The following is a 27,251-nucleotide window of genomic DNA, read 5'->3' as shown; positions in this document are numbered from 1 at the left end:
CTGCTTGGTAACTTATTCCATGCGTGTATGGGCCTGTGTGTGAAGAAAAACTTCCTAATGCTTGTGCAAAATATATCCTTAACAAGTTTCGAATAGAGTCCTCATGTTCATGAAGAACTAATTTTAAAGTAACAGTCTTGATACACTGTACTAATTGTACAGTGTATGTATGAACTGTGGAAAACACTATGAAAAGCAAAAACATGATCAAATTTAAGCAGAAACATTTACAGGCAATGGGTAAAAACATTCTCCAGGACAAGACAAAACTATATTCAATAAACAATATCAAACTGTAAGAAATATAAGAAATGAGAAAAATAAAATACTTGAAATTATTTTGACTATACAAAATACTAACAACAAGCACAAATATGGGGAAATAGACTACTTAAATGCTTATATTAATTATAGAAAGGGAAATATCTGTATCTTTTGAGATGGACTTTGCATTGATTAGAAAAGTTGGGACTTCCCAAAAAATGTAATGCCCAAGACAGAACCAGCATTTCAAATAACCACAGGGAATTGCCATATTTGCTACAGGCAATAAATAGATACAAAAAAGAACATTTTAAATTCAAAGGAAAACACTAAAGAAAATGTAAAAAAAATTACCATGAGACACAGTATGCACTCCCATATTCCTTCTCTTGGTGCAGGTATTACAAAGGAGCTTGTTATTATCAGCGAGTTTCTCAATTTCAGTAAACTGATATAAACACGACTCAGCTGAACATTCTTGTTTTGCAGGAGGGTCTCTCTTTGCAAGTGTAACAAAAGCCAATTCTTGGTCTTCTTTAACCACAGTGTATTCTTTGGCAACAAACACATTATTACAGTTATTCATTTCTAAATGTATATCTTCATGGCATAGCATATCTTCATTCAGATTTATACCACTAATCCCATTAATCAATTCTTCTTCTTCTTCCTCCAAAGTGGTGTCTAATAAGTCAGATTCTTTGATGGCTTGTTCAACATTAGAGTTAACAGTAGTTTTGCTGCCATGTTCATAAGGTTCTGAAGTTACAAGTCTCACTTTTTCTGACTGCTTCAATTCATTTTCATCAGAAACTGAATCATCTTTGGCTAATGTTTGAATTTCTGTCTGGGTGACACTGTCTTGATACAAAGCCTCGTTGTTACATTGATTTTCCTGCACATTTAGATTAGCTGAACAAAGAGGAGTAATCTTTTCTTTTAACTTTTGTTGCCGTCGGTGATTCTGAAAAGAAAAAAAAAAAACAAAAAAACAGGTTTAGTATAGTAGATAACTTAAAATTAAATACAATTGTTCTTTGTTTCATTTACTGTCATTGTTTTAATACTCAGAATTAGATACTGTATTACTAAGGCTCCTAAAATTAGCAAATTAAGTTAATTCAAAATGCCTACTATTTTATAAAACAAAAGTAGTATACTATGCACTGCTTTTATAGTCTCAATTTCATATATCATAAATGTGACTTGAACAGACAGCTATCACATACACTTTCATTTCTTATCTGGACATTCTGTCCTTGATATATATATATATTTTTTAACAATAACCAGGTTTTCATCCATTTTGCAAATTTATTAAAATGTTTCAAAAATGCCCATGACTTTTTCCTTCAAATGTGTGCTACCATCAAGCTGTTCTACAGTCTTTAGATGGTAACTGTGATATTTTCTTTGGCAAAAGCAATCTTTTGCATAAATTCTGTTACGCATCATCTAATAAATTCTTGGTTCCATTATCCATGAGGTGTATTTAGCACATCACAAACTGTATTTCACTGCTATCGACAGTACCCCATTTTAGGACACGGGGGTTAATTAAAAATATATACAATAAAATGCAACTCTAAATATACCTATAGTTTTCATATTTACACCTTAAACACTTAGTAATTTATATGTATGCGAAAATCTTATTGTGAACACATTACATTATGAATATTAATTCAACAAAGTTCTGGATCATAATGAACTGCTGAGGAACTGCGTAATTTTATGAATTTCTACAGAAATACAGAATTTATCACAGTGAATAAATTCAGAACTCACTAAAATTGTCTGTAGTAAGTACAATAAAACTGCAGGTCTTAATTTATTATTTCACTGATGTTGTACAACTAAAAAATACCAATTAAAAAGGAGAGGCGAAAACAAAATTAATGAATACTAGGGGGCTCTGCCCCATGCACAAATACTTTTTAAACTTACACTTTTACTGTAAAATGTCAGCAAAAACAATATTTGGAATTAACTTTTCATCAATATCGCATAGAATTTTATTCTGTGTTTGCAGTTACATCATGAGAACGCAATGTATAACTGCCCGTGAGTGAATATTGTTTCTTCTTCTCTAATAAATAAACCGACCTTTTCTAATGTTTGTCACTGTGATTTGTTAATTGTCATAGCAGAAGCTATTCTAATGGGAAACTGTAAACGTTTTAATACGAATGGCATATCAAGATCTCATTTGGTGTCCAATGTTATCCGCGGAAGATGTACTACATTACCTTTCCAGTCACCTGTTAAAATTTTAAATGTCAGAATTGTTCGACCAATTTTGAATACAACTAATCTTGTCCTATTGCATAGCCCATCATTCATACATAAATTACGCAATAACATTAAGATACATCTTTCCTTCAATAGTAATTCAGCCAGTGGAAGACCTGACGGTGTTAACAGTTGTAGATATTCTATGGGATATTGAAAGCTGAGGTTTTCATCTTACGCACAATCACCACCAACTGTTTCAGCATAGTCTATTGATACATATTTAACCAATCTGCCATGTAACCGATCAACAATTTTCACATTAATTCATTTTGATTGCCCGTGTACTCATTTCTTCTGTTGATAACCCTTTGGAATTATTTATTGACTTCTTCAATAAGATTTGGACATAATACGTCTTCTTTTATTGGGAACTTAAAGTGAGGAAAACATAAAAATTTGTAAAAGTTGAGAGCGAAGGAACAGTATCTGACAAAAGCATTCACACGAATGAGAGGTGAAACGATCATGGGCATGGGCCGTTAAATGTAAATGGTTGAGAGGAAGGCGAGACTTGAAAAAATCTCTTGGCAATAGTCTTGTCTCGTCTCATCTCAAGATTTTGTTTCATAATAGAGAAATGTAAATATATTTGGGTTTTAATACAAATTAAAATTAATATTATTTTTTTATAATGATCTTTGTTTCATTCTTCATTTTCCCATACATTTAAAACTCTAGCACTACTGTGCTATTAATAGAGAATGTGCAATTATAACTCTCCTGCTAAAATAATGACATTAGTTTGTTCTTCACCAACATGTTCATGATATTCTGCTATGAAAAAAAATATGATCAGACTGTGGCACACTTCTTTTCGCTAGCATTTGATCTGTTGTGGAATGATTTTCTCAATATATTAAATGAAATGAACATTGGTGGTAAGCTTGCAATATACCATTTTATTCGATCAAGCATGTTTCCATTACTTGCTTATTAAAAATGTGTTAGTTGCTGCTTCCAATATACATACTACAAAACTTCATAATGTACTCTGGCGTCTTGTAGGTAACATGGTGACTGTCATAGATTCACAATCCTGACAACTACATAACCACATTTCATATCTGCAGTTGACTTTAACATACAGATTTTCTGGGTATTTCTTCAAGTGTGAGCTGTCTATTTCTAAGGGCATTCAAACATATGTGGCAACTGGCACAGGCTGAAGTGATGTCATCTGAAATAGCTGGTGTTGATGCAGTAAGTGCACATGAATTTAAATGTATATGCCAGACAAAAGATTTTTACTTTCCTTTTTTTTTAGTATGAAAAGCTATTCCCTACTGAAATAAAACAGAGAAGTACATTGAAAGGCACTCTTTCTTATTTTGAACTGTTATTTATTTACTGATTGTTTCATTTAATTAATGTTAAATTATTTGATCACAAATAACCTTTAAGAAAATGTTAAGTATAGATTACATAATACAGACAACATTGACTGGCACTGCTGCTTAACAGCACCAATACCCTGTTTTCAAATCCCAGTCAGTTGATTAGCTGTGCACATTTATTTGCCAGGATTTTCCTCCAAGTGCTCTCATTTTCATTTCCTATTCAAAACACATCTATGTTATGTTAACTTACATACGTGTGAGTAATCATGAGTGTGTGCATGAATTAATGAATTTTACTTGTTTCTGCTTTTTTTAACCTTTAAAATATACTTCATTTATTTTTTAAACTTTGAAGACCTTTAATCTGGATTTCTTTTGTGGAAATTACAAAAATATGATTTTTGCAAACTGAAATAAAAAAGTTCCAAGTTTGAATTACTTCAAAGTTGAAGTACTTCACACGACTCCTTTAACAGTATGCAGAAACATATGAAAAAAAGTTCAATAGTTCTTATGAATTCCATTATAGGTAGTTCTTCTAAAATAATGGTGAACAACAATTTAGACGATTTCCAGGAACACTTCTGAACTTCTGAATATGTACAAATGTTTAACAGCCTTCTGTGAAATACAATTTTCTAAGCAAATAAAACATTTTTAATTAGCTTCTACTGTAAGTGAACTCCAGGATCCTTGAAGAAGAGCTTGTACTAATAAACAGTAGTCTGTTACAGGAATCCATGGTAATTTATCATGTATAACAGTTAATAATTTCCATATTCTCTATTATCAATAGAACTTAGAAGCTTTTAACATCACACTAGTAATGCATAAAGGTGTGTGAAAAAGGTTTATGAACATTTCCCAAATATGTATTTCTGTTAGGTACAGATTTATTCTGATAGTTTTTGTACAAAAACTTAACTGATATGCGCACTAGTAACACAAATCTTTTCGAGAGTATATAATGTTCATATTAATGTTACTGATTTGAAGAAATACTTGCCATACAAATTATTATAGGTTTGCTTATTCACAATGACTTTCTGCACACTGCACTCACAGCCAAAAGCTGTACTGACCTTATAAAGAGAAAGCCAACTGTGGGTATTAGCTTTTTTGAGTTACTTTAACCTTATTACAGTAAAATTTCGATTATCCGTCACTCGATTAAACATCAGTCTCCATGAACAGTAAGTGCAAAAAAAACAAACAAAATATTGCGCACGCTAGCATCTACCTATTACTATTGCTGCGCGGTATGCTACAAGCTATGCACATTGCAACAGCTCTCCCTTGTGCTAGCACATAGTGTTTTTCCCCAATACCATGTGTCGGATCACATTTTGAAATCACAGTGTCAGTGATATTCACTTCTGTTTGAATAGTGTTTCGTAGGTTTTCTCTTTTGTTATAATTAAACTACATTATTATGGCCAATAAACGAATGCGTGTTTTAGTGGGCGACAGAATCAAATAATAGACATGGACAGGAATATTGTAAACTCAAGCTGTTTTAATTTCTGAAGAAAAAAAAAATGCATTTCAACTGCATTTCATTTCAAAACAGAAACAAAAATATGATCCCTGGCTAAAATTGGATAGAGTTAAAAAAAAAAGTGGTATTTTAAGTACATTTTCAGAATGGTATTGTCTTTAAATAATAATAACCAAAATTTCAACAATATAAGTGCAGTTTTTCTTCTTAAAAAAATAAGGCAGAAACATAAAAGGTAATTTGACCAGCCTCACCTTTAAACTGTGAGTAACCTTAGCCAAAATTATTTTGTACATTAGGCTAAAACAGTGTGATCATTGAACATTTTGTAATTAGATGTAATTAGAATTACTAACGGTCATGGAAGTCCAATGATCCACAGTAAGAGCCACAAAGTCCGCTTTCTGTAATGCATCTTATTTTGCTTGCTTTTCAATGTCATAAAGCTGTTGAATTTTACTTGAAATACGCTAACTGTAGCACATTTTCTAACCCCCTATCTTCCACCACTGTTAGTGGCGAGAGATTTTGTAAGTTTGACCTATGTTGACTTACTAATTTTGGTCCTGAAGCCAGTCATTTCATGAGGTTTGGGCTGCCGACACCTTTTGTTGGTACTCGAACCCATACTGCTAGTGCTAACAGCATACACAGTTTCTGTGCTCGCTGTAACATGTTTTGCATTTAGATGGAACCGTAAGGTTGAAGTGCCTTGGTGGTATGCAAACTCATTTTTGCACAGTTTGCACCAAACCACACTTTTATCAAGGCTTTCGTCGGGTAGTCTTTTGAAATGAAATTTGCCTCTGATCAGTGCTAGCAACGCGCTTTCTTCCGACTCTTACATTGTTGTAGCTCTGATGTGTGCATCAATGTAATCGATGTACAAGGAAATCATGCATTGACAAAAGTTACCCTTTGCTTGGAATGCAAAGTGTGATTAAATGCGTTATTTTTTTTTACGCGTTATGGAGTACATGCATCGAAGCTTCTCAGCTGTGCTTGTGCTAAGAAAAGGAAACATTTTAAAAATAACGTAACATGATTGTCAATGTAATAGTCTTGTGACCGTTATAAGTGTTGCTGTCATCAAGGATTTGATTAGCATTATTTCTTTCAATCAGGTTCATATTTGGAGGACGTGTTGTGTTCAAGTTTATTCCGTGTTTGTCAACCGTTGTAAAGATAACAGGTTTCATTCATCGAAGTGTTCACCACCCAAATTGGAACTCGTGAATGTAAGATGTTCAACAGGCATTCCCGGTAGCAAGTTGTGGAAATTGCCTTTGAATACTTACCGGTAGCATGTGTATGAACTTAATTTAATCTTTTCCAGTCCTGCAAAGCCAGTTGATGCGAGCCGTTCGGAGTACATGCATCAAAGCTTCTCAGCTGTGCTCGTGCGATCTCACGATGTCCACGACTTTATTTAATGTTAGCTAAGACCCGGCACTTCAAAGTTTCTTGCTACAGCAATTTTAACTCTGCAACAAAGTGATCCAAAGTCTCGTTTATACCTCGTGTCTTCTCATTAAACTTAACGTATCTCGCAAATACCATACTCATCGTAGGCATGACAAACGACAGCGGGAGTGTGTCTATAAACTTAATTTAAACTTACGGTTCACACTGTGCTTTGTTTCCGCGGTTGTGTAATTTGGTTTTTGTTCAGCACTCTTTGGAACTGTTGCTTTTTGTCTGTGCACTGCGTCAGTTCACGTGAGCCGCTCGGTGTACATGCGTCGAAGGTTCCCAGCTGTGCTGGTGCCATCTTGTGCGATGTCCATGGCTGTATTTAATGTTAGCTAAGACCCGGCACTTAAAAGTTTCTCTCGCAGTTTCGCAGAGTTTGTGCCAAACACCACCCTGACCATCTCATCTTCATCTGCGTAAGCACAGTCCTTCACCCATGAACATTTAGCGGCAGTGTTTCTATTGGTTATGGGCCGGCACTAAATTACGTGGGAGGCGTAACTCCACCTCCCACGGCCATCGAGCTGACGTCTATTATAGCATATGGACGAAAAAATAGGTTCCAGTTATGACCATTACGCGTAGAATTTCGAAATGAAACCTGCCCAACTTTTGTAAGTAAGCTGTAAGGAATGAGCCTGCCAAATTTCAGCCTTCTACCTATACAGAAAGTTGGAGAATTAGTGATGAGTGAGTGAGTCAGTGAGGGTTTTGCCTTTTATTAGTATAGATTAATGTTGATTAATTTCATTGTAAGGTGACCTAAAGAACCTTAAAGAAAGGTGCCTATTAAATAAAATGTATTATTATTATTATTATTAAATGTGTCATATTGTGTAAAACAGGAGCTGATTTTCCTTCAGCACTTTTCATCGCCCTGCATTCACACTGGCAGTGCTGTGCCAGTCAGAGCAGTGAAGCTGTGTATGTGAGGTAAAGACAGAAAGAAAGTGAAGCATTGTTTGGAGTTATTTTACACCACTGAGTGAAAAATAATAAAGCAAAATGTGATACATGTCAGAAGACAGCATGTTACTGCTGCCACATCACAAACCTAGTAAAACACATAAAAGTCACTTATGTTGCCGAACACACTGAGTTACAATGGAGCAATTAGAACAATTGAGAGACACTCAGGTTGCAGTCTACTCTTAAAGAAGCCTTCCACAGGTAGTAACTAGGCAACATTAGTATTGTAATCTGATGTAAGGTTGTAACTGTTTGAACAGAAAATAATCAATGTCTGTATTACATTTAAAGCTTGATAACTGGACATAATTAGAACACATTTTCAAGCTTCATATATTTATTATGTCCATTTTGTTAAAAAAAAAAATAAATAAATATTACTTTAAATCCCATTCCCTAGCATTAGACTCGAGTGTCACTCGGGCTGTAAAAACAACGCTAAAAGCAGTAGTCCCGAGCAATGTATAGCCACATCTTCTCCCCTCACCTGTAGGCATGCCAAGTAATAAGGAGTGATGTAAAAAAAAGGTCTTTCAGCAGTCAAAGTGTTGCATGCTCTTGACAGTGATATGAGCTGTGATATTGAGGAGCCTCTCATCTGCAGTGGTAATGAAGTGAATCTGTATTCAGTCAGGGAAATTGAACTGGATTGAGAAACTGAGAATGAGTCTGATGATACTCGCTCCATATTTGCATCGTTATACTTTTGACATTTCTGACTACGTACTTTTAGTGATTTGGACGTTTTGCATTAAAATATAAAAACATTATTTTTTGAGCCAAAAATTGCCAAGCTTTTAAATTTTTTTAAAGAATAAATGTAACACTAATGCTTGTTGTTGTTCCATAGATCATTTGCAAGAACTGAAAAATTTTAATAATTACTGTTGATAATCAAGCAAAGATGTCTGAACTTTGGCACTAAATGTAATTGTCTACTAATGCAAAGTATTTAAAATGTGACTTTTGATATCCACACATACTTTAAGTTTTTACAGAAGATTAGCCATTCTTGCAACACTCTGGCTGCATCAGCATCGGCAATACTGCCCTCAACATCACCTGGTTTCGGATCAAAAAAGAAAATCAGCAATATCGCTCATCACAAGTGGAATGAATGCTGTAAGTGAAGGGACTGGGTGAAAGGCTTCTGTTCTGTAAGGGGCAGACACACCTCTTAGGAGTGTGACAGGAGAAGGTAGGAGAAAAAGGAATGTGTAGTGGAAGGAAGTTTTGAGTAGGGAGTCAGGAGACAATAACATAACCAGGAGTGTTTGCAGTATAGAGAAAGACAGAATGTGAGTAGCAGGAGATGAACTGATTGGTAGGGAAATCTTTCTTTTATTCTTTTGGAGATATGTTCCGTAACCCATACAACAGAGTACGACAGGACACCATTTGTTATGGAATGAACACTCCAAATAAAATGTAGAAAACTCCAGTACCTCTGAGCTGCATTTGCTTATTATGCTGGACGTTATGATATTATGTGTGTTAATACTATATTATATTTTGTTAATAAAGTTTTGTAAATAAATACTATTTGCTAAACTAATCTACTGTATATCATTTTTAAAGTAGCTGTACTGTTATTGTCTTTTATCCATCATGGACTTGGTCTTGACTCCTGACAGATAACGGAGCTTTTACTGTAGCTATTACTTCTTAACTGTGTATTTTGTCAATGTAAGTCATTTTGTGAAAAGAGAACTATGCTTTTGATAAAAATTGACAATGAATTTTTTACACAAATGTTATGTCCCACTTTCTTCCGTTGGATGTAATTTTTATTCCTTCAGGTTTGAGTTACTAATATGAAGTATTTGAGTAATCAGTTTACATTAAATGTGGATGTAAATGAGGATGTACAACAGCAACAAGCAGACTAATAAGAATGGAAAAGAGGAACATAAAAGTAAAATGTTGGGACAACTAATATGTGTTTTGCTTAAATTTGAAATCTCAAGTTTTATATTCCCACTATTTTAAAAATTATGTATTTCATTGTGTTTACTGGTGCAACTTCTGGATTTTCTAGGGACTGAGATACAGTGTTTATACAGCAGACTAGTACTCCACTAAAAGCAGAGAAAAAGTAATTAAACAATAAATTTTTGGAGGCAGTGGACACATTTTAAAATAAGCATTAAAGGCACATAATCAAGAGTCTCTTTTAATTGTGTAGTTTCTTAAGAATCTCTTATCCAATAAAAACTCAAAACAAATATTGAGTGCCTCACAGAGTGAAGGGAAAGAAGCTGAGCTTCAATTTTGATTGCAACAGTTTTTCGATCAGCTGTTCGTCAGTATTCTATAGAGCTCTGAATCTGCAAGATTTTCTGATATTACATAACAATTTGTATACCTGCATTGTATTTGCAGTCACGAGTCTTTACATTGTTTTCCTCATGAATGAAATGTCATCTTAATCAATATAATAGTTGTCCTACAATATGCAAGCTTAAAAGTGTGTCATTCACAATACTTTGCAGCACCAAAAAATCTTAAGCTTAACACAATAAAAAACTTATAAAAATGCAAATCAACTGGTGGTACAGGAATGAAATTGATTCAGCAAAATAAGCAAAGAGGAACAAAAGTCACTCTCTAGTAATATCACAAGATTTTAAACATTCAAATAAGTAAAAGATTAAAGGTTAAGCTTACTTTTGCTTGTTTTTTTGCTTGCTTTTTCAGTTTCTTTTGCTGATATTTGCTTGTAACACTAGTGGGGATATCATCCATATCAATTGTCAAAGCAAAAGAATCATCATTATCTTCAAATTCACTTAGCCTTTTTTCGGTCTTCCTTGGTTGCTTTTTTTTATATGCCTTGAAAATATTTAAAATTGCTTAATTAGAAATTAAAAACTATTCTGTAAGGACACAGAAATCGAAAATGTCAATTACATTCAGTCAGCATCACATTACTACGTATGTAGCATTTAACACTGTCTATAGTTTCAGATCTTATAGAAAAGTATATTCTTAAAGCTGATGATTTGCATATATTCAAAGAGAATCATGAGCATATATGAAAATAAGCATCATATCCTAGGGTGCATTAGTTTATTAACGGTTAAATCACAAAATGGTTTGTGCCTGTATATTTTTTATGTTTCTTAGCAAGCTGGAAACCACTAATATTTCATGAGTCAAGGTCAGGTATGTAGAGAGAGGTTGACAGACAAGCGCCCATTTTTTCTAGATGGTGAACGTGAGCTGAGGACTAGAGATTAATTGTGGCAGGAACTGGACAGGTTCAAGATGGGGAAAGGGCCTGTTAAGTGGGCATGATGGCTAGAACAGAGTGCTGTGCTCATTAGGCTAGGAAATATTGGTGGAACTAATTAGAAGCAGGACCTAGGCAAGGGAAACTTAGGAGTCAGACAGGGGTGACAGATGAGCTGAGTGAAGTTAAGAAATGTAATAAAAGTAAGGTAGCCCCATTGCTAATTGCTCGAGTCTTCTGATTTGAGTCTGTATGCTCCTTGCACAATAAAGCTTGATTCTGCTGCCTATCCTGAGACTCCGAGTGCCTTCTTTGGGCTAAGGTGCCCATCTCTGCTTCAACATGCTGCAGGGATGTTTATATCTATACACACACACATACATTATATATATATATATATATTGTGAAGGATGGCCGGCCATTTATCCCGGCCAATACCCCCATGCCGCCAGGTGGAGCCCTCCTTGCAGCGTGGAGGTCCCCAGAAGACCAGCGTGGCATCATGGACAATGGAGTTTTTATGCAAAGCCCTGCTGGATGCCGTGAGGGCCACAGGAGGGAGCTGCAGGGAGGACTGAGGGCTTCTTCGTGCCCTGTGACCCGGAGGTTCGTCATAGGAAGAGTGACGGACTTCCGGGTTGAAGAAAAGGACTATTTACCGTGACCCGGAAGGAATAAGGACCTGTGTACTGTTGGGCAGAAACACCTCCGGGTCAGGGAGTATAAAAGGATCATGGGAACTCCCAGACAATGAGCTGAGCTGGGTGGAAGGGTGGCAACGCGTCTGGGAGTTGGAGGATTGGTTTATTTGAGAATTGTTGATTTATATGAGTATTATGGTGGAGAGTGTGCTTTGTGCACTGTGGAAGAAAAATAAAGTCAACATTTGGACTTTTACCTGGTGTCTGGAGTCGTGGACAGGGGTTCAAGGGAGCGAGAGTGCCCCCTATTGTTCACAATATATATTATATATATATATATATATTTATTTATATATACAGCATATATATATACACACACACATACATATATATATATATATACATATACATACACAGCATAAACTGAGGCACATAGAGCCGCCCTAACCCAACACATACAGGCAGAAACACGAGTGCAGCACAAAACCCCCTTTAATTCAATTGGGAAAGAAAAAGCAAAGCAAACACAGTCCTTCCGCCTCCACTCCAATTCAGGCAAGCTTTGTCTTTCTTCCTCCCAACTCTAGCTTCCGGAGTAGTGGTGGGTGGCTCCTTTTACAGGACACCCGGAAGTGCTGCAGGTGTCCAACAACCTTCTTCCAGGGATCAACCATTCTGGCAGCGCCTACAAAACCCAGCAGGGCTGCTCCAAACTACAATTCCCAAGGAGGTCTGAAGGAGTCCGAGGCAACGCTGCCACCAAGGGGGCTACCACCTAGTGTTCGGGGGGAGGTAATGCCCTGAGCAAGCTCTATCCCCTGCCCACTGTCGTGGTGTCACTATATACAGTTAGGACCATAAATATTTGGACAGAGAAAACTTTTTTCTGACTTTGGTTCTGTACATTACCACAATGAATTTTAAATGAAACAACTCAGTTGCAGTTGAAGTGCAGACTTTCAGCTTTAATTCAGTGGGATGAACAAAAAGATTGCATAAAAATGTGAGGCAACTAAAGCATTTTTTAACACAATCCCTTCATTTCAGGGGCTCAAAAGTAATTGGACAATTGACTCAAAGGCTATTTCATGGGCAGGTGTGGGCAAGTCCGTCGTTATGTCATTATCAATTAAGCAGATAAAAGGCCTGGAGTTGATTTGAGGTGTGGTGCTTGCATGTGGAAGATTTTGCTGTGAACAGACAACATGCGGTCAAAGGAGTTCTCCATGCAGGTGAAAGAAGCCATCCTTAAGCTGTGAAAACAGAAAAAACCCATCCGAGAAATTGCTACAATATTACGAGTGGCAAAATCTACAGTTTGGTACATCCTGAGAAAGAAAGCAAGCACTGGTGAACTCAGCAACGCAAAAAGACCTGGATGTCCATGGAAGACAACAGTGGTGGATGATCGCAGAATCATTTCCATGGTGAAGAGAAACCCCTTCACAACAGCCAACCAAGTGAACAACACTCTCCAGGGGTAGGCTTATCGATATCCAAGTCTACCATAAAGAGAAGACTGCATGAAAGTAAATACAGAGGGTGCACTGCAAGGTGCAAGCCACTCATAAGCCTCAAGAATAGAAAGGCTAGATTGGACTTTGCTAAAGAACATCTAAAAAAGCCAGCACAGTTCTGGAAAAAAACACTTTGGACAGATGAAACCAAGATCAACCTCTACCAGAATGATGGCAAGAAAAAAGTATGGAGAAGGCGTGGAACAGCTCATTATCCAAAGCATACCACATCATCTGTAAAACACGGTGGAGGCAGTGTGATGGCTTGGGTGTGCATGGCTGCCAGTGGCACTGGGACACTAGTGTTTATTGATGATGTGACACAGGACAGAAGCAGCTGAATGAATTCTGAGGTGTTCAGAGACATACTGTCTGCTCAAATCCAGCTAAATGCAGTCAAATTGATTGGGCGGTGTTTCATGATACAGATGGACAATGACCCAAAACATACAGCCAAAGCAACCCAGGAGTTTATTAAAGCAAAGAAGTGGAAAATTCTTGAATGGCCAAGTCAGTCACCTGATCTTAACCCAATTGAGCATGCATTTCACTTGTTGAAGACTAAACTTCGGACAGAAAGGCCCACAAACAAACAGCAACTGAAAGCCACTGCAGTAAAGGCCTGGCAGAGCATTAAAAAGGAGGAAACCCAGCATCTGGTGATGTCCATGAGTTCAAGACTTCAGGCTGTCATTGCCAGAAAAGGGGTTTCAACCAAGTATTAGAAATAAACATTTTATTTCCAGTTATTTAATTTGTCCAATTACTTTTGAGCCCCTGAAATAAAGGGATTGTGTTAAAAAATGCTTTAGTTGCCTCACATTTTTATGCAATCGTTTTGTTCAACTCACTGAATTAAAGCTGAAAGTCTGCATTTCAACTGCATCTGGGTTGTTTCATTTAAAATTCATTGTGGTAATGTACAGAACTAAAATTAGAAAAAAGTTATCTCCAAATATTTATGGACCTAACTGTATATATCTACAGCATCTCACAAAAGTGAGTACACCCCTCACATTTTTGTAAATATTTTATTATATCTTTTCATAGGACAACACTGAAAATATGACACTTTGACACGATGTAAAGTAGTCAGTGTACAGCTTGTATAACAGTATAAATTTACTTTCCACTCAACACTGCTGGCAACAAAAGTGAGTACACCCCTAAGTGAAAAATGTCCAAATTGCGCCCAAAGTGTCAATATTTTGTGTGGCCACCATTATTCTCCAGCACTGCCTTAACTCTCTTGGGCATAGAGTTCACTAGAGCTTCACAGGTTGCCACTGGAATCCTCTTCCACTTCTCCATGACGACATCACATAGCTGGTGGATGTTAGAGACCTTGCGCACCTCCACATTCCATTTGAGGATGCCCCACAGATGCTCAATAGGGTTTAGGTCTGGTGATATGCTTGGCCAGTCCAGCACCTTTACCCTCAGTTTCTTTAGCAAGGCAGTGGTCATCTTGGAGGTGTGTTTGGGGACGTTATCATGTTAGAATACTGCCCTTCAGCCCAGATTCCGAAGGGAGGGGATCATGCTCTGCTTCAGTATGCCACAGTACATGTTGGCATTCATGGTTCCCTCAATGAACTGTAGCTCCACAGTGTTGGCAGCATTCATGCAGCCCCAAACCATGACACTCCCACCACCATGCTTGACTGTAGGCAAGACACACTTGTCTTTGTACTCCTCACCTGGTTGCCACCATACACGCTTGATACCATTTGAACCAAATAAGTTTACTTTGGTCTCTTCAGACCACAGGACATGGTTCCAGTAATCCATGTCCTTAGTCTGCTTGTCTTCAGCAAACTGTTTGCGGGCTTTCTTGTGCATCATCTTTAGAAAAGGCTTCCTTCTGAGACAACAGCCATGTGGACCAATTAGATGCAGTGTGCGGCGTATGGTCTGAGCACTGACAGGCTGAACCCCCCCCACCCCTTCAACAATGCTGGCAGCACTCATAAGTCTATTTTCAAAAGACAACCTGTGGATATGACACTGAGCATGTGCACTCAACTTCTTTGGTCGACCATAGCGAGGGCCTGTTCAGAGTGGAATCTGTCCAGTCTGGTCTGGGCCACCGTGCTGCAGCTCAGTTTGAGGGTGTTGGCAATCTTCTTATAGCCTAGGACATCTTTATGTAGACCAACAATTCTTGTTTTAATATCTTCAAAGAGTTCTTTGCCATGAGGTGCAATGTTAAACTTCCAGTGACCAGTATAAGAGAGTGTGAGAGCGATAACCAAATTTAACACAACTGCGAGTTTGTAACACTAACAAGTCACATGACACGGGGGAGGGAAAATGGCTAATTGGGCATAATTTGGACATTTTTCACTTGGGGATGTGCTATATATATATATATATATATATATATATATATATATATATATATATTATATATATATGGCAGCATATAAGTACTTCCCATTAGGAAACACACATATCACACATAGTGTAAAAATTAATGAATGAATGCACTATATGAGCACATGAAGTATGTCCAGGATCATAAATTAGGCCCCAAGACAATTTGTTTTCTGCTATTTTCTGCTAGCACAACTGTTCGCTTCTTAATTCAGCGCCATACATAGCCCTGACAAAGGAAATTGCAATTATCTGAATGTAGCTGATATGGCTACACTTGCCCATTCAACTATAAATCAATTTTCTAAATGGCTTATGGGTACCTGTGGCTATTCTACAAAAGTGACAGAATGAGGTGCTCCATAAATTCATTCCAAAATAAAATTTATTTCATATTTCAAACACATTGACCAGATATTCATGTGCCTCTGCTGATAATGCTTTGAAGCATGTGGTGGATCACTCTGATGACAAGTGTTAAAAAGTGTTGAATGTGTTAACAGAAGTAAATAATCGCTGAAGCACAGGGGCTGTACAACCACATACTTCAATTGGCAAACACTAAATTTGTGTCATTTTGTAGAGTATTTGAGGCCAAGGTAATGTTTATTAGTGTAAAAACTAAAAAAATAACAAACATAGTAAAAACAACATGCAACACATTCGATTAGTATGAGGAAAGAGTGTGATGTAGTCTTCAGTAATTACTTCTGCTTTAGCACTGCTCTACTTCCAAGTTGTGTTCCTGCCCATTGGAAAGTCATCTGAGATGCTGGGAGACTTGACATCTATGTGCCAGATAGGTTTCATTCAAAGTACCATTCTACTGAAGACAGTGATGCCTTCAATTTATACACTGTTATGATAGTAATTCTGCTGAACATTTCTAAATAATGGTATTTACCTACATTTCAGTCTATTAATTTTAGAAATGATGCTTCCTGATATGTTTCCTTCTAAGATACTGTGATAGAGAAATTTTTGTTACCTACATTATTTTGATAAATAACTTGCAACATGAATTTTGAATGTTACTTTCTGACTAACCGGTAAATGTTTCTTGATTTGGTACAAACACTGGATTTGCATGAGAAAAAAAATATTTGAACGATTAATATTATCATTCCAAATGAATAAGAATACCAGGATGAAAGTGATACAACATTTGCTTAACAAACATATGGTGCTTCTATTTTTTGTACTAAAACAGCCAAAGCTACACCAACTGGTGTTTCAATCCTTTTGTTCTCAGTAATGGATAAGTAGTTTGGCATCTTGATAACATATCTCTCTTGCCCTACCCTCAAAAACCATATGTTGCCTAATATAGCTTGACTAAATGTAAAAATAAATACGTTCTTAGCACAAAGCATATATTTTTTACATGCTGTACATTTTCACTTAAAATGTAAGCATCCAGAAAATTCTGTGCCTGCAGTCGTAACAGCACTCACAGAATTTCGTAACAGCACTCACAGAATTTCAAAAGATCTCTGGTCTCAGAATTAATCTGAATAAAAGTGTACTCTTTCCAGTGAATTCTCAAGTATATAATATTAGATTAGATCAGTACCGCTGCTCCCTATACGCAGAGTAGGCAGTCTGCGTAGGGCACCAACTCCCAGGGGGGCACCATCGCAGCTGCTCAAAAAATCGTTTTTATATATTATATTAATAAATTAATATTAATAATATACATATACAAATAAACAAAAATATAAACGTATACGCTGTATATTGCATTTTACGGTGAACGCAGTGTAGGTTAAGCTCACGTGATGACGCGCGCGCCCTCACCTCTGTTACGGCTGCCAATTTGGCCAAAAATGATAATTAATAATTGAACAATATGCCTGGTCCTGGAAAGAGACATCAACAGTCCGGCGCCGAGAAACGAAAGAAAAAAAAAGCCCAAGATGAAGCCCGTGCATCACTTTCAGGTACGTTCATAATCCTGTGAAACTTTATTTTATTCTGTCGACGTTAATAATGTGTTTTAATGTCGGCAATAATTTCACGACTAACGCATCTTTCTTAATATGAATACAAGCAGATCTAAATAAACAAAATGACTTAAAATGCGTTATATAAATCTCTGGATTGCTCTGCGCATAGCAGTGACGCTCCCTGTAAATGTTGCCTCTGCTGAGCGAAGTTTTTCTAAAATGAAGCTCATCAAAACGTACTTGCGCTCATCTATGGCACAAGAGCGCATGAGTGGTCTGGCAATTGTCAGATTCAACTCTGAATTAGCAAAGGCTTTATCATATGAAGAGCTCATTTACGACTTTGCCTCAAGAAAAAGCAGAAGTGTGCCTTTGTAAATTTTGAACTTTGGAAAGCTCCAGCAGATGACAGTGTTGATTTTATTTCAGTTTATTATTGTTTATTTTATTTATTATAAATGTTTTATTTAAAGTGGTAATTTTAGCTTGTATTTTTGCTTTAGAGCTACAATTGTAATTTATAAATGATACAATTTATTTATGTATTTACTTTTATTATTTGAATAAAGTTCTATTTTGGCCCTTATAGTAGGTGTTTTTTTTATTTTATTTTTACTTCCGTAATATTTGTGGGAGGGGCACAAAAGTAAATTTCTGCTTAGGGCACCCATTTGGCCAGCAGCAGCCCTGGATTAGATACCCTACCTTTTGTCATTGCAGAACAGTTTTAATACCTAGGGGTAAACATCACAAGTAAACATAAAGCTCTATATCAACAAAATTTCACCGTCTGCATGGAAAAAATTAAACAAGACTTGCATAGATGGTCAACCCTTCATCTCACACTAGCTGGAAGAATTAACACTGTTAAGATGAATATTCTTCCTAAGCTCCTTTTTTATTTCAAAACATTCCAATATACATTAATAAATCATTTTTTAGGCAATTAGATTCAACAATAACCTCATTTATTTGGAATTCAAAACATCCACGCATCAAAAGAGCGACCCTACAAAGACAAAAGGCAGAAGGCGGCATGGCTCTACCTAACTTCCAGTTTTATTACTGGGCAGCAAATATACAGGCGATAAGAACCTGGACACAAATAGAAGAACATACACAGGCATGGACCGCAATAGAAGTAAAATCCTGCAGTACTTCCTTGTATTCCATGAGGACACTGGGAAAAAGATCTCTCAATTAACATATCAGAAAAGGAGTGGAAAGTAGCAATGCAGAGAATTCACTCAAGCTCCATATGCGCAAAGCATACAATTATACAACTCAAAATTATATATCGAGCACATCTGTCTCGACTAAAACTCTCCAAAATGTTTCCAGGGTGCGATCCAACCTGCGAACGTTGCAATCAAGTCCCAGCCTCACTGGGTCACATGTTTTGGTCCTGCACCAAATTAACATCATTCTGGACCAAAATTTTTAATTACCCTTCAGACAGCCTTGGACTCACAATCCCTCCTAACCCATTAACAGCCGTGTTTGGGGTTCTTCCAGAGGGACTTAAAGTGGAGAAAGACAAACAAATTGTGATTGCATTCACTACACTTTTGGCACGCAGACAGATTCTGATAAACTGGAAGAACCCAAACTCTCCTCTTTTAAGTCAGTGGGAAACCGATGTGTTATATTATTTGAAATGGGAAAAAATCAAATACTTAGTTAGAGGATCTGTACAGACTTTTTTCAAAACATGGCAGGAGCTAATCAGTAACATTTTAAAATAAGGTCATGAAGCACAGAGAATTTATTAATTTAGGTATGTTTACAAGCCTTAAATTTTACGCTGTTTGGCTTGCTTTCTCTCTCAGGGGTGGGGATCAATCTGTTCTTAACTCAATTCTTCTTTTTGTAAAAACTTCAGACGTCCATCTCTCGCATCGGACGAGACCAATCCATCAGGATTGCCTTTTTATTGACACTGCTCGATTTTCACTGCATGAAGGAACATCAGTATTTCATGGAGAATAACTGCTCATTAGAAGCTTCATCTGTCATAGCTTATAACGTATGATGCAGTTTCACACAAAGTGTGACAAATGTCTCATAGTGTAATAAAACTGTCAGTACACAAAGTATACAGCCAGCACCAATCTGAAGTGGGAAAAGGAAAACACGTAAGATGGCACATTGTGAATTGAGCAAGCAACAAATAAAAGCACAGCACTGGAAGGTAGGGTGCTCACAAATTCAATCATGCTGAAAGAATGGCTTTTTTTGCTTGTGTACACATACAACTTCAAACCAATATTTATGTGTGTGATTCATAACTTGCAATTGGGTGTGTATGTGATTTAGGATGTGCACCAGCATTTCAATATAGCTGTACTGAATTCATATTTATTTTCATCAAATAATGCCTAATTATACCACATTGCATTTTCCAGCTTCACAAACAAAACACTACAATGTCATTTCGGGTGAGTTCATATACATTTTTTACCTAACAGAAATGACTGGGACACTATCAGTTTTCAGATTTATCTATTATTTTCCTTATCAGGTGTAGTGAAACAATGCTTACTTTCTAGTCTGCAGAAGAGAGAAAGAAATTCACATTTCGGCATCAATGCTCAATATTGTGAATAACAGTGACAGAAAATGATGATGAAAATTCAGTCAAAAAAAAAGAAAGGAAACTCTCATCAATCCCATTTTCTAAAACGAATTTCAGAGTTACAATGACATATGCATTTGAGGTGCAGAAATTTAGAAAAAGTCAAGGAAGGGCAAGTTCATGGCAGTTACGCTAATGAAATAACTAAAGATTTAAAATGGTGTCAGCCATGGTGCTTCTAGAATTAATGAGTTCTTATCTAAAACTATGACAGATTTGAATTGACTTACTTATGTGTAAAGTGAATGAGTAGGTTACTGTATGAGATCGTCCAGGAGTGAACAAGGAAGTGTGCCTGTTAAAGTGTGAGATGTGTGTGTGGACTGGATTATTGCCTGGATTACAAGCAGAAAAAATAAGTGCCTTTACCCTTGTTAGTCAATTGCAATTCTAACGGCTCAACTCTACTTATTTGAGCTATTAAAATTTGCAATTCAATTTTTCTAGTTATAGCTAATCTGAACTATAATCAAAACAGGGTAGAATAAATTTCATCTGAAAGTCCATACCTAAAGTATGCTAAGGTTTCTTTTTAGCGCAGGGTATTTTAAGGTCATAGTCTTTGAGCTAATAATAGTAAACATAACTTACAGGTAACTTATAATATGCAATAAAACCACAAAGATAAAAATCTGAACTTGTTCAGCCAGAAAGTTTTTCTGTTTTATAGCATAAGTGCTTGTGGAAAATTTTAACAATTAATTAAAGCACACTTCTAGGAATTCACAATTTTTATATGGGATACTTCAGCAGAAACAGAAGCAGACAATGCTGGTTACAGAAATGCATATTGGTTAGAGATTCTGAACTACCATCTAAAATTTCTTCTCAAAGATGTCCCTTAAAATGTTTTCACACATTTTTATTGAAGTACACCCTAGACAGTAGGGTGGTTCAGTGTTCAGTGCTGCTGCCTCACAACTTCAGTAGACTGAACACAGGAGTTTAGAACAGTAAAACATCACTGGTAACCACTGTGTCACTGTGCTGCTTCTGGCAGCATTCTAAAACTATTATTCATTCAATAAAATTTTCAGCATACCTGACAAGAAATTGACAGAGACAAATCTAGGAACATCTCGGTTACAAATGATATCTGTAAACACAAAAATATACAAATACAGAATAAGATTCAAACGATATCACTTATACCAAAACTTTAAGCATGTTGTATGTTGATATTCTGTTTATAGAAAATATAAACACTGATTAAAGACTTCAACCACAATCTGATTAACTGGTTTCACCTTAGTATAAAACATTATTTAAATGTTAATAAATTAAAAATCTATTGATATATTTTATTCATCTTTTAAAATCTGTGTCATTACACAATGCAATAACAGAAAATATGACATTGCTAATAAGAACTTTGATTGAATTTCAAAAAGCAGTATCATGTATTGAAATAAAACATACATAACTATTTAAATAACATCATTAATATTACTATTGTATATTTTAAATACTTAGTACTTTAGTTTCTATGAGGTTCCTCTTCTCCAATAAAAAAATATTTTATTTGAGAAGGAAAAAACATTTAGTACATTAACAAATGAAATAGATTCAAATTACAGCTGCTGGAGATTATCAGCAAGTTTCTTGATATATTATGTAAACTAGATTTCTTTTACTTTACATGGTAACTCTCATTTCCATTGTAATACAGACAACAAATATCATTCCCCCAACAGATGTAATGCAATGTCCCCCAAAAGGTAATCTACAAGTGTTGTAAAGATCATCATGTTGGAGTTTTTATAGTGCAATAATTTTCTACCTAGCAACACTCTTAGAAAAGCTACAAAAAGAATGAGGATTTATGATAATGCAAACAAATGTCTATTAAGCAAGTGAAAACTGCATTCAGTTTGCCTTTGAAGGTATCTCTCACAGAATTTTCTAATTCTGGTTAATTTTTTATAACAAGTCACAAGGGATATATTAATAAACAAATAAATTAGTTTATGTCTAGAATATAATGAGGAAGACATTAGCTGTGTTTTATCTTAAGCTAACTTTCAGTCAGTGCCTGACAATATAGTCATAAGGTACTGGTTCTGATGTTGTTTGTCAAAGGTTACGCTGTTGTGAAAGCACCCATATACTTTCAACATAACTGAATGGGAGCAACACTTTAAATTGCATTGACACTCAGAGATTATCTGTTTGATGAAAAGAAGTGGAAAGTCAGAGGGATATGTCTAACCAGAAACGTGGTCACACTTTATGGAAAGTAGTAGTTTCTAAAAAAATGACTTGGAAAGAGTTAGCACAAGAAGAAGGAGAAGAAAAACAGTATAGAAGGCAGAAAAAGGCATCAGATGGTAACCGCAATGAAACAATAAATGGAGGGGGTTTTATTGGCTTGGGTGGATTTCAGAATGACATTGATAAAGAATGATATGATGACAAATAAAAAGTTGTATATTACTACAGGCACATATTGTTAATGGTCATGGTCTCAGCTTGATTAAGCAAACAAGTAAAGTGAAAAAAGCTTTAAGCTTTTAAAAAAATAATAATTGGGGCAAAGATACAGTCTTATAGAATAGTGTGTCCTAGGTTCAGTGTTGTACTCTATTATAGTTTACACATATGCATTGAAGGAAGATGCTTCTTTAATTGTCTTAATATACAGGTGCCGGTCATAAAATTAGAATATCATGACAAAGGTGATTTATTTCAGTAATTCCATTCAAAAACTGACATTTGTATATTAGATTCATTCATTACACACAGACTGATGTATTTGAAATGTTTATTTCTTTTAATTTTGATGATTATAACTGACAACTAATAAAAGTCCCAAATTCAGTATCTCGGAAAATTACAATATCAATTAAGACCAATGCAAAAAAAGGATTTTTAGAAATGTTGGCCAACTGAAAGGTATGAACATGAAAAGTATGAGCATGTACAGCACTCAATATTTAGTTGGGGCTCCTTTGGCCTGGATTACTGCAGCAATGTGGCATGGCATGGAGTCGATCAGTCTGTGGCACTGCTCAGGTGTTATGAGAGCCCATGTTGCTCTGATAGTGGCCTTCAGTTCTTCTGAATTGTTGGGTCTGGCGTATTGCATCTTCCTCTTCTCAATACCCCATATATTTTCTAGAATCAAGAACAGGGATACCATGGTCCTTAAACCAGGTACTGGTAGTTTTGGCACTTTGTGCAGGTGCCAGGTCCTGTTGGAAAATGAAATCTGCATCTCCATAAAGTTCGTCAGCAGCAGGAAGCATGAAGTGCTCTAAAACTTCCTGGTAGATGGCTGCATTGACCTTGGACCTCAGAAAACACAATGGACCAACACCAGCAGATGACATGGCACCCCAAACCATCACTGACTGTGGAAACTTTACCCTGGACCTCAAGCAACGTGGATTCTGTGCCTCTCATCTCTTCCTCCAGACTCTGGGACCTTGCAAAATTTACTTTCATCAGAGAACATGACTTTGGAGCACTCAGCAGCAGTTTTGTCTTTAGCCCAGGCGAGACGCTTCTGACTCTGTCTCTTGTTCAAGAGTGGCTTGACACAAGGAATGTGACAGCTGAAACCCATGTCTTGCATACGTTTGTGTGTGGTGGTTCTTGAAGCACTGACTCCAGCTGCTTTGTGAATCTCCCCCACAGTTTTGAATTGGTTTTGTTTCACAATCCTCTCCAGGGTGCGGTTATCCCTATTGCTTGTACACTTTTTTCTACCACATCTTGTCCTTCCCTTCGCCTCTCTATTAATGTGCTTGGACACAAAGCTCTGTGAACAGCCAGCCACTTTAGCAATGACCTTTTGTGTCTTGCCCTCTTTGTGCAAGGTGTCAATGGTCGTCTTTTGGACAACTGTCAAGTCAGCAGTCTTCCCCATGATTGTGTAGCCTACAGAACTAGACTGAGAGACCATTTAAAGGCTTTTGCAGGTGTTTTGAGTTAATTAGCTGATTAGAGTGTGGCACCAGGTGTCTTCAATATTGAACCTTTTCACAATATTCTAATTTTCCGAGATACTGAATTTGGGACTTTGATTAGTTGTCAGTTATAATCATCAAAACTAAAAGAAATAAACATTTGAAATACATCTGTCTGTGTGTAATGAATGAATCTAATATACAAGTTTCACTTTTTGAATGGAATTACTGAAATAAATCAACTTTGTCATGATATTCTAATTTTATGACCGGTACCTGTAAAAGGTGTCACTTGCCATAATCCTAAAGGATATATATATATATATATATATATATATATATATTTGGAAATGATTATACCAGGCCAGGAGTAGAAGATGATTTTGCTCTTAAAAATGCAATGTCTTTTTAATGATTTTGTATATCTTCAGCCCACAGGAAAGGGGATCAGAAGTTATAGTAGCAGAAACTACTACATTGGTCAGAAAATGTTGCAATTGACAAGTGAGACACAAAAGAGAAGATTAGTAAAATTAGAATGATTTGCCTCTGCAAATATCTATATCATAGAGATCATAGTTAAGTTTTAAAATCTATACAACATCACTGATATGCATTCAGTTTACATGCTTTAAATATGCATACAGTTTTAAAGTAGCACCATGAAATTTGTGTAGAACAAAAACAGAGACTTCATATATGTATAAATAACCATTTCATTTAAAGAGTGGACACAGTAAGTCATATTAATGTAAACTGTTTATAGGGCAAGGAGATTCATTTTTTTTACTTTACAGCCTTCACTGCTATGATATAGGTCATAAAATGAAGAGTTTACCTATAACCATTTAAGGAATTCATGTCATTTGAAGCTTGAAATAACTCTTCTAATAAGAAGTCACAGAAAATAAAGCCTAAAACAATTAAACCAGTAACATCACTTCAGGAGAGGCCCACCAAATCAATAAGCTACCGGTAATTACAACATTAGGCTCAGTTATGTGACATATTCTTGACCAACTGGAGACTGTAGCAAAGGTGAGAAAAAAAAAACAAAAACTGATGGCCATTATGAACAATGCTGCACATCTTCTCTCTGACAGACTATCATTAAGCACTTTCAGCCAAGAAGTTATTCAGCAGAAGTCTGTCAAAGAGCACTACTGGGGTGACATTATACCAACAGCTTTATACACCTTTATAATGCCTTACAGTGGGTGCGACTGCTCTTTTAATCTTTGGTCACATCAGAAGATTTTCTTTTCTTTAGTGATTCTGATGTGTATTTGAGGAGATTTGTTGTTGTTTGTAATAATATTTATATATTTTTTATTGAGATTCTGGAAAAAGCTATGTTGCTCCTTTGGGACAAATAAAGTGTTATCTGTCTATCTAAATGTGAATATTTACTCACAAATAATGCATTCTAAATACTTACTGTTGAATAAGTAAGTAAATAAACAAATAAAATTCTAAAATGTAGGATAAAGAAATATCTAGCATTATTATTATTATAATATTCAAGATTTTCTATAAGCTTTAGAAAAAAATATTTTTGACTATTTATGGATCTAACTGGCTATATAGAAAGAATTCATATCTATCCAAATGATAACAGTTAATCAAAGATATTACTGAAAATTCAACAATTTCATTACTTACTGTTTCACATTCTTCACACTTAATAGTGCTTGTTATTTCTCCACTAAAAACCTGATCAACAAAATTTTGAGTAAAAGCTTTCTTTTCATACTCTACAACAAAAATAAACATATTACTAGGGATCAGAAGTGTATCTGGACAGAAAAAAATAATCACAATATTCTCAAATGCAGTAACTTTAAAATAATCTTTTGTACTTTGTTTCAACTTAAACCCATTTCATATTAACAAATTAACCACATTAAAATGTTTGGCAATAGAAAATTATTTTGCTCCACAAAAAGCTTCCAAAATACAGAACTGATAATTGGCCTGTATATTCTTTACTAATAACTCATTCATACATGTCATTTAAGTTAATTCTGCTAGTAGCACCCAGTGGCAGATATAAATCAAACTGGATGGGGCACTACCTCACAATGAATTCTTTACTTATTTGTTTTAAATTTAAGCAGCTCTATCATGTCTTATTTTCATCTAAATTTGCTTAGAATGAACAAATTCTGCTCCTTTTGTTTTTCCTTGTATACTCAGTCAGTGATGTTATATTGATATTGCAGTTTGTCTTTCTAGTGAAACATCACATTGTTCTTTGCTTTATAAAGTGCTTTGTGTATACATTTTCGTTCTAATATGTGTAGGCTTCAGTGTATGTATCTCAGCATCAAGTCCATATCTTTCATCACTTGAATACAATCTCTGCTGTGTAAAGCTTGTACAATACAATACAGTAAGATTCTGAAAGAAGAAGAAATGGTAAAAATTGTGGCAATCCTGTCATAAAAAAGTTTCTTTGGTTAAACACATTAATAAACAAGCAGTAGAAGCTAAACAAAAATCAACATTTAAAATAAATAATTAGGAAATGGCAATCCTCACTGTATTGTCGGGAGCTTGTTTGACAACTCAATGCAGTTAGCAATTTGAACTCAATGCTGAAATTATGAGAGAGAGTTCTAAAAACCGTACAAAAATGTTATTTACTGTAAAATGAGGGAACTCAAACTAATGAATTTTTAACTATTAACAAAGAACTATGATAAATACTATATTACAGGATTTGTAATGATATAATATATACTAAAATACACTGATCAAAAAAATTAAAGGAATACTTTGAAAACACATCTCAATGGGAAAAAAATCATGCTGGATATCAAAACGTATATGGACTGGGTAATGTGTTAGGAAGGAAAGGATGCCACATCGTTTGATGGAAATGAAAATGATCAACCTACAGAGGGGTGAATTCAAAGACAACCCGAAAGTCTAAGTGAAAAAAATGATGTAGCACGCTAGTCCATTTTGCCGAAATTTCACTGCAGCAACTCCAAATCGTTTTCAGTAGTTTGTATGGCCCTCATGTTCTTGTATTCATGCCTGACAATGTCGGGGCATGCTCCTAATGAAATGATGGATGGTGTCCTGGGGGATCTCCTCCCAGATCTGGATCAGGGCATCACTGAGCTCCTGGACAGTCTGTGATGCAACCTGGCGG

At 35.8% G+C, this 27,251-nt stretch overlaps 1 protein-coding gene across 3 annotated transcripts in view; it reads right to left on the bottom strand.

The window, feature by feature from the left end:
- usp16 (ubiquitin specific peptidase 16) overlaps positions 1 to 27,251 on the bottom strand; it is a 210,019-nt gene that overhangs the window by 49,995 nt on the left and 132,773 nt on the right. For all 3 annotated transcript variants that reach the window (XM_039744906.1, XM_039744907.1, XM_039744908.1), the window contains exons 11-14: positions 25,754 to 25,845; positions 21,226 to 21,279; positions 10,504 to 10,668; positions 619 to 1,228 (exon numbers count right to left, since the gene is read on the bottom strand). In XM_039744906.1, coding sequence (XP_039600840.1) covers positions 619 to 1,228; positions 10,504 to 10,668; positions 21,226 to 21,279; positions 25,754 to 25,845 — 921 coding nt within the window. The remainder of the gene's footprint in view (positions 1 to 618; positions 1,229 to 10,503; positions 10,669 to 21,225; positions 21,280 to 25,753; positions 25,846 to 27,251) is intronic.

This window comes from Polypterus senegalus, chromosome 2 (genome assembly GCF_016835505.1).
Source record: "Polypterus senegalus isolate Bchr_013 chromosome 2, ASM1683550v1, whole genome shotgun sequence".
NCBI classification, from domain to species: domain Eukaryota; kingdom Metazoa; phylum Chordata; class Cladistia; order Polypteriformes; family Polypteridae; genus Polypterus; species Polypterus senegalus.
Note: the sequence above shows the minus strand (reverse complement) of the source record. Positions and strands in the feature narration are given on the sequence as shown.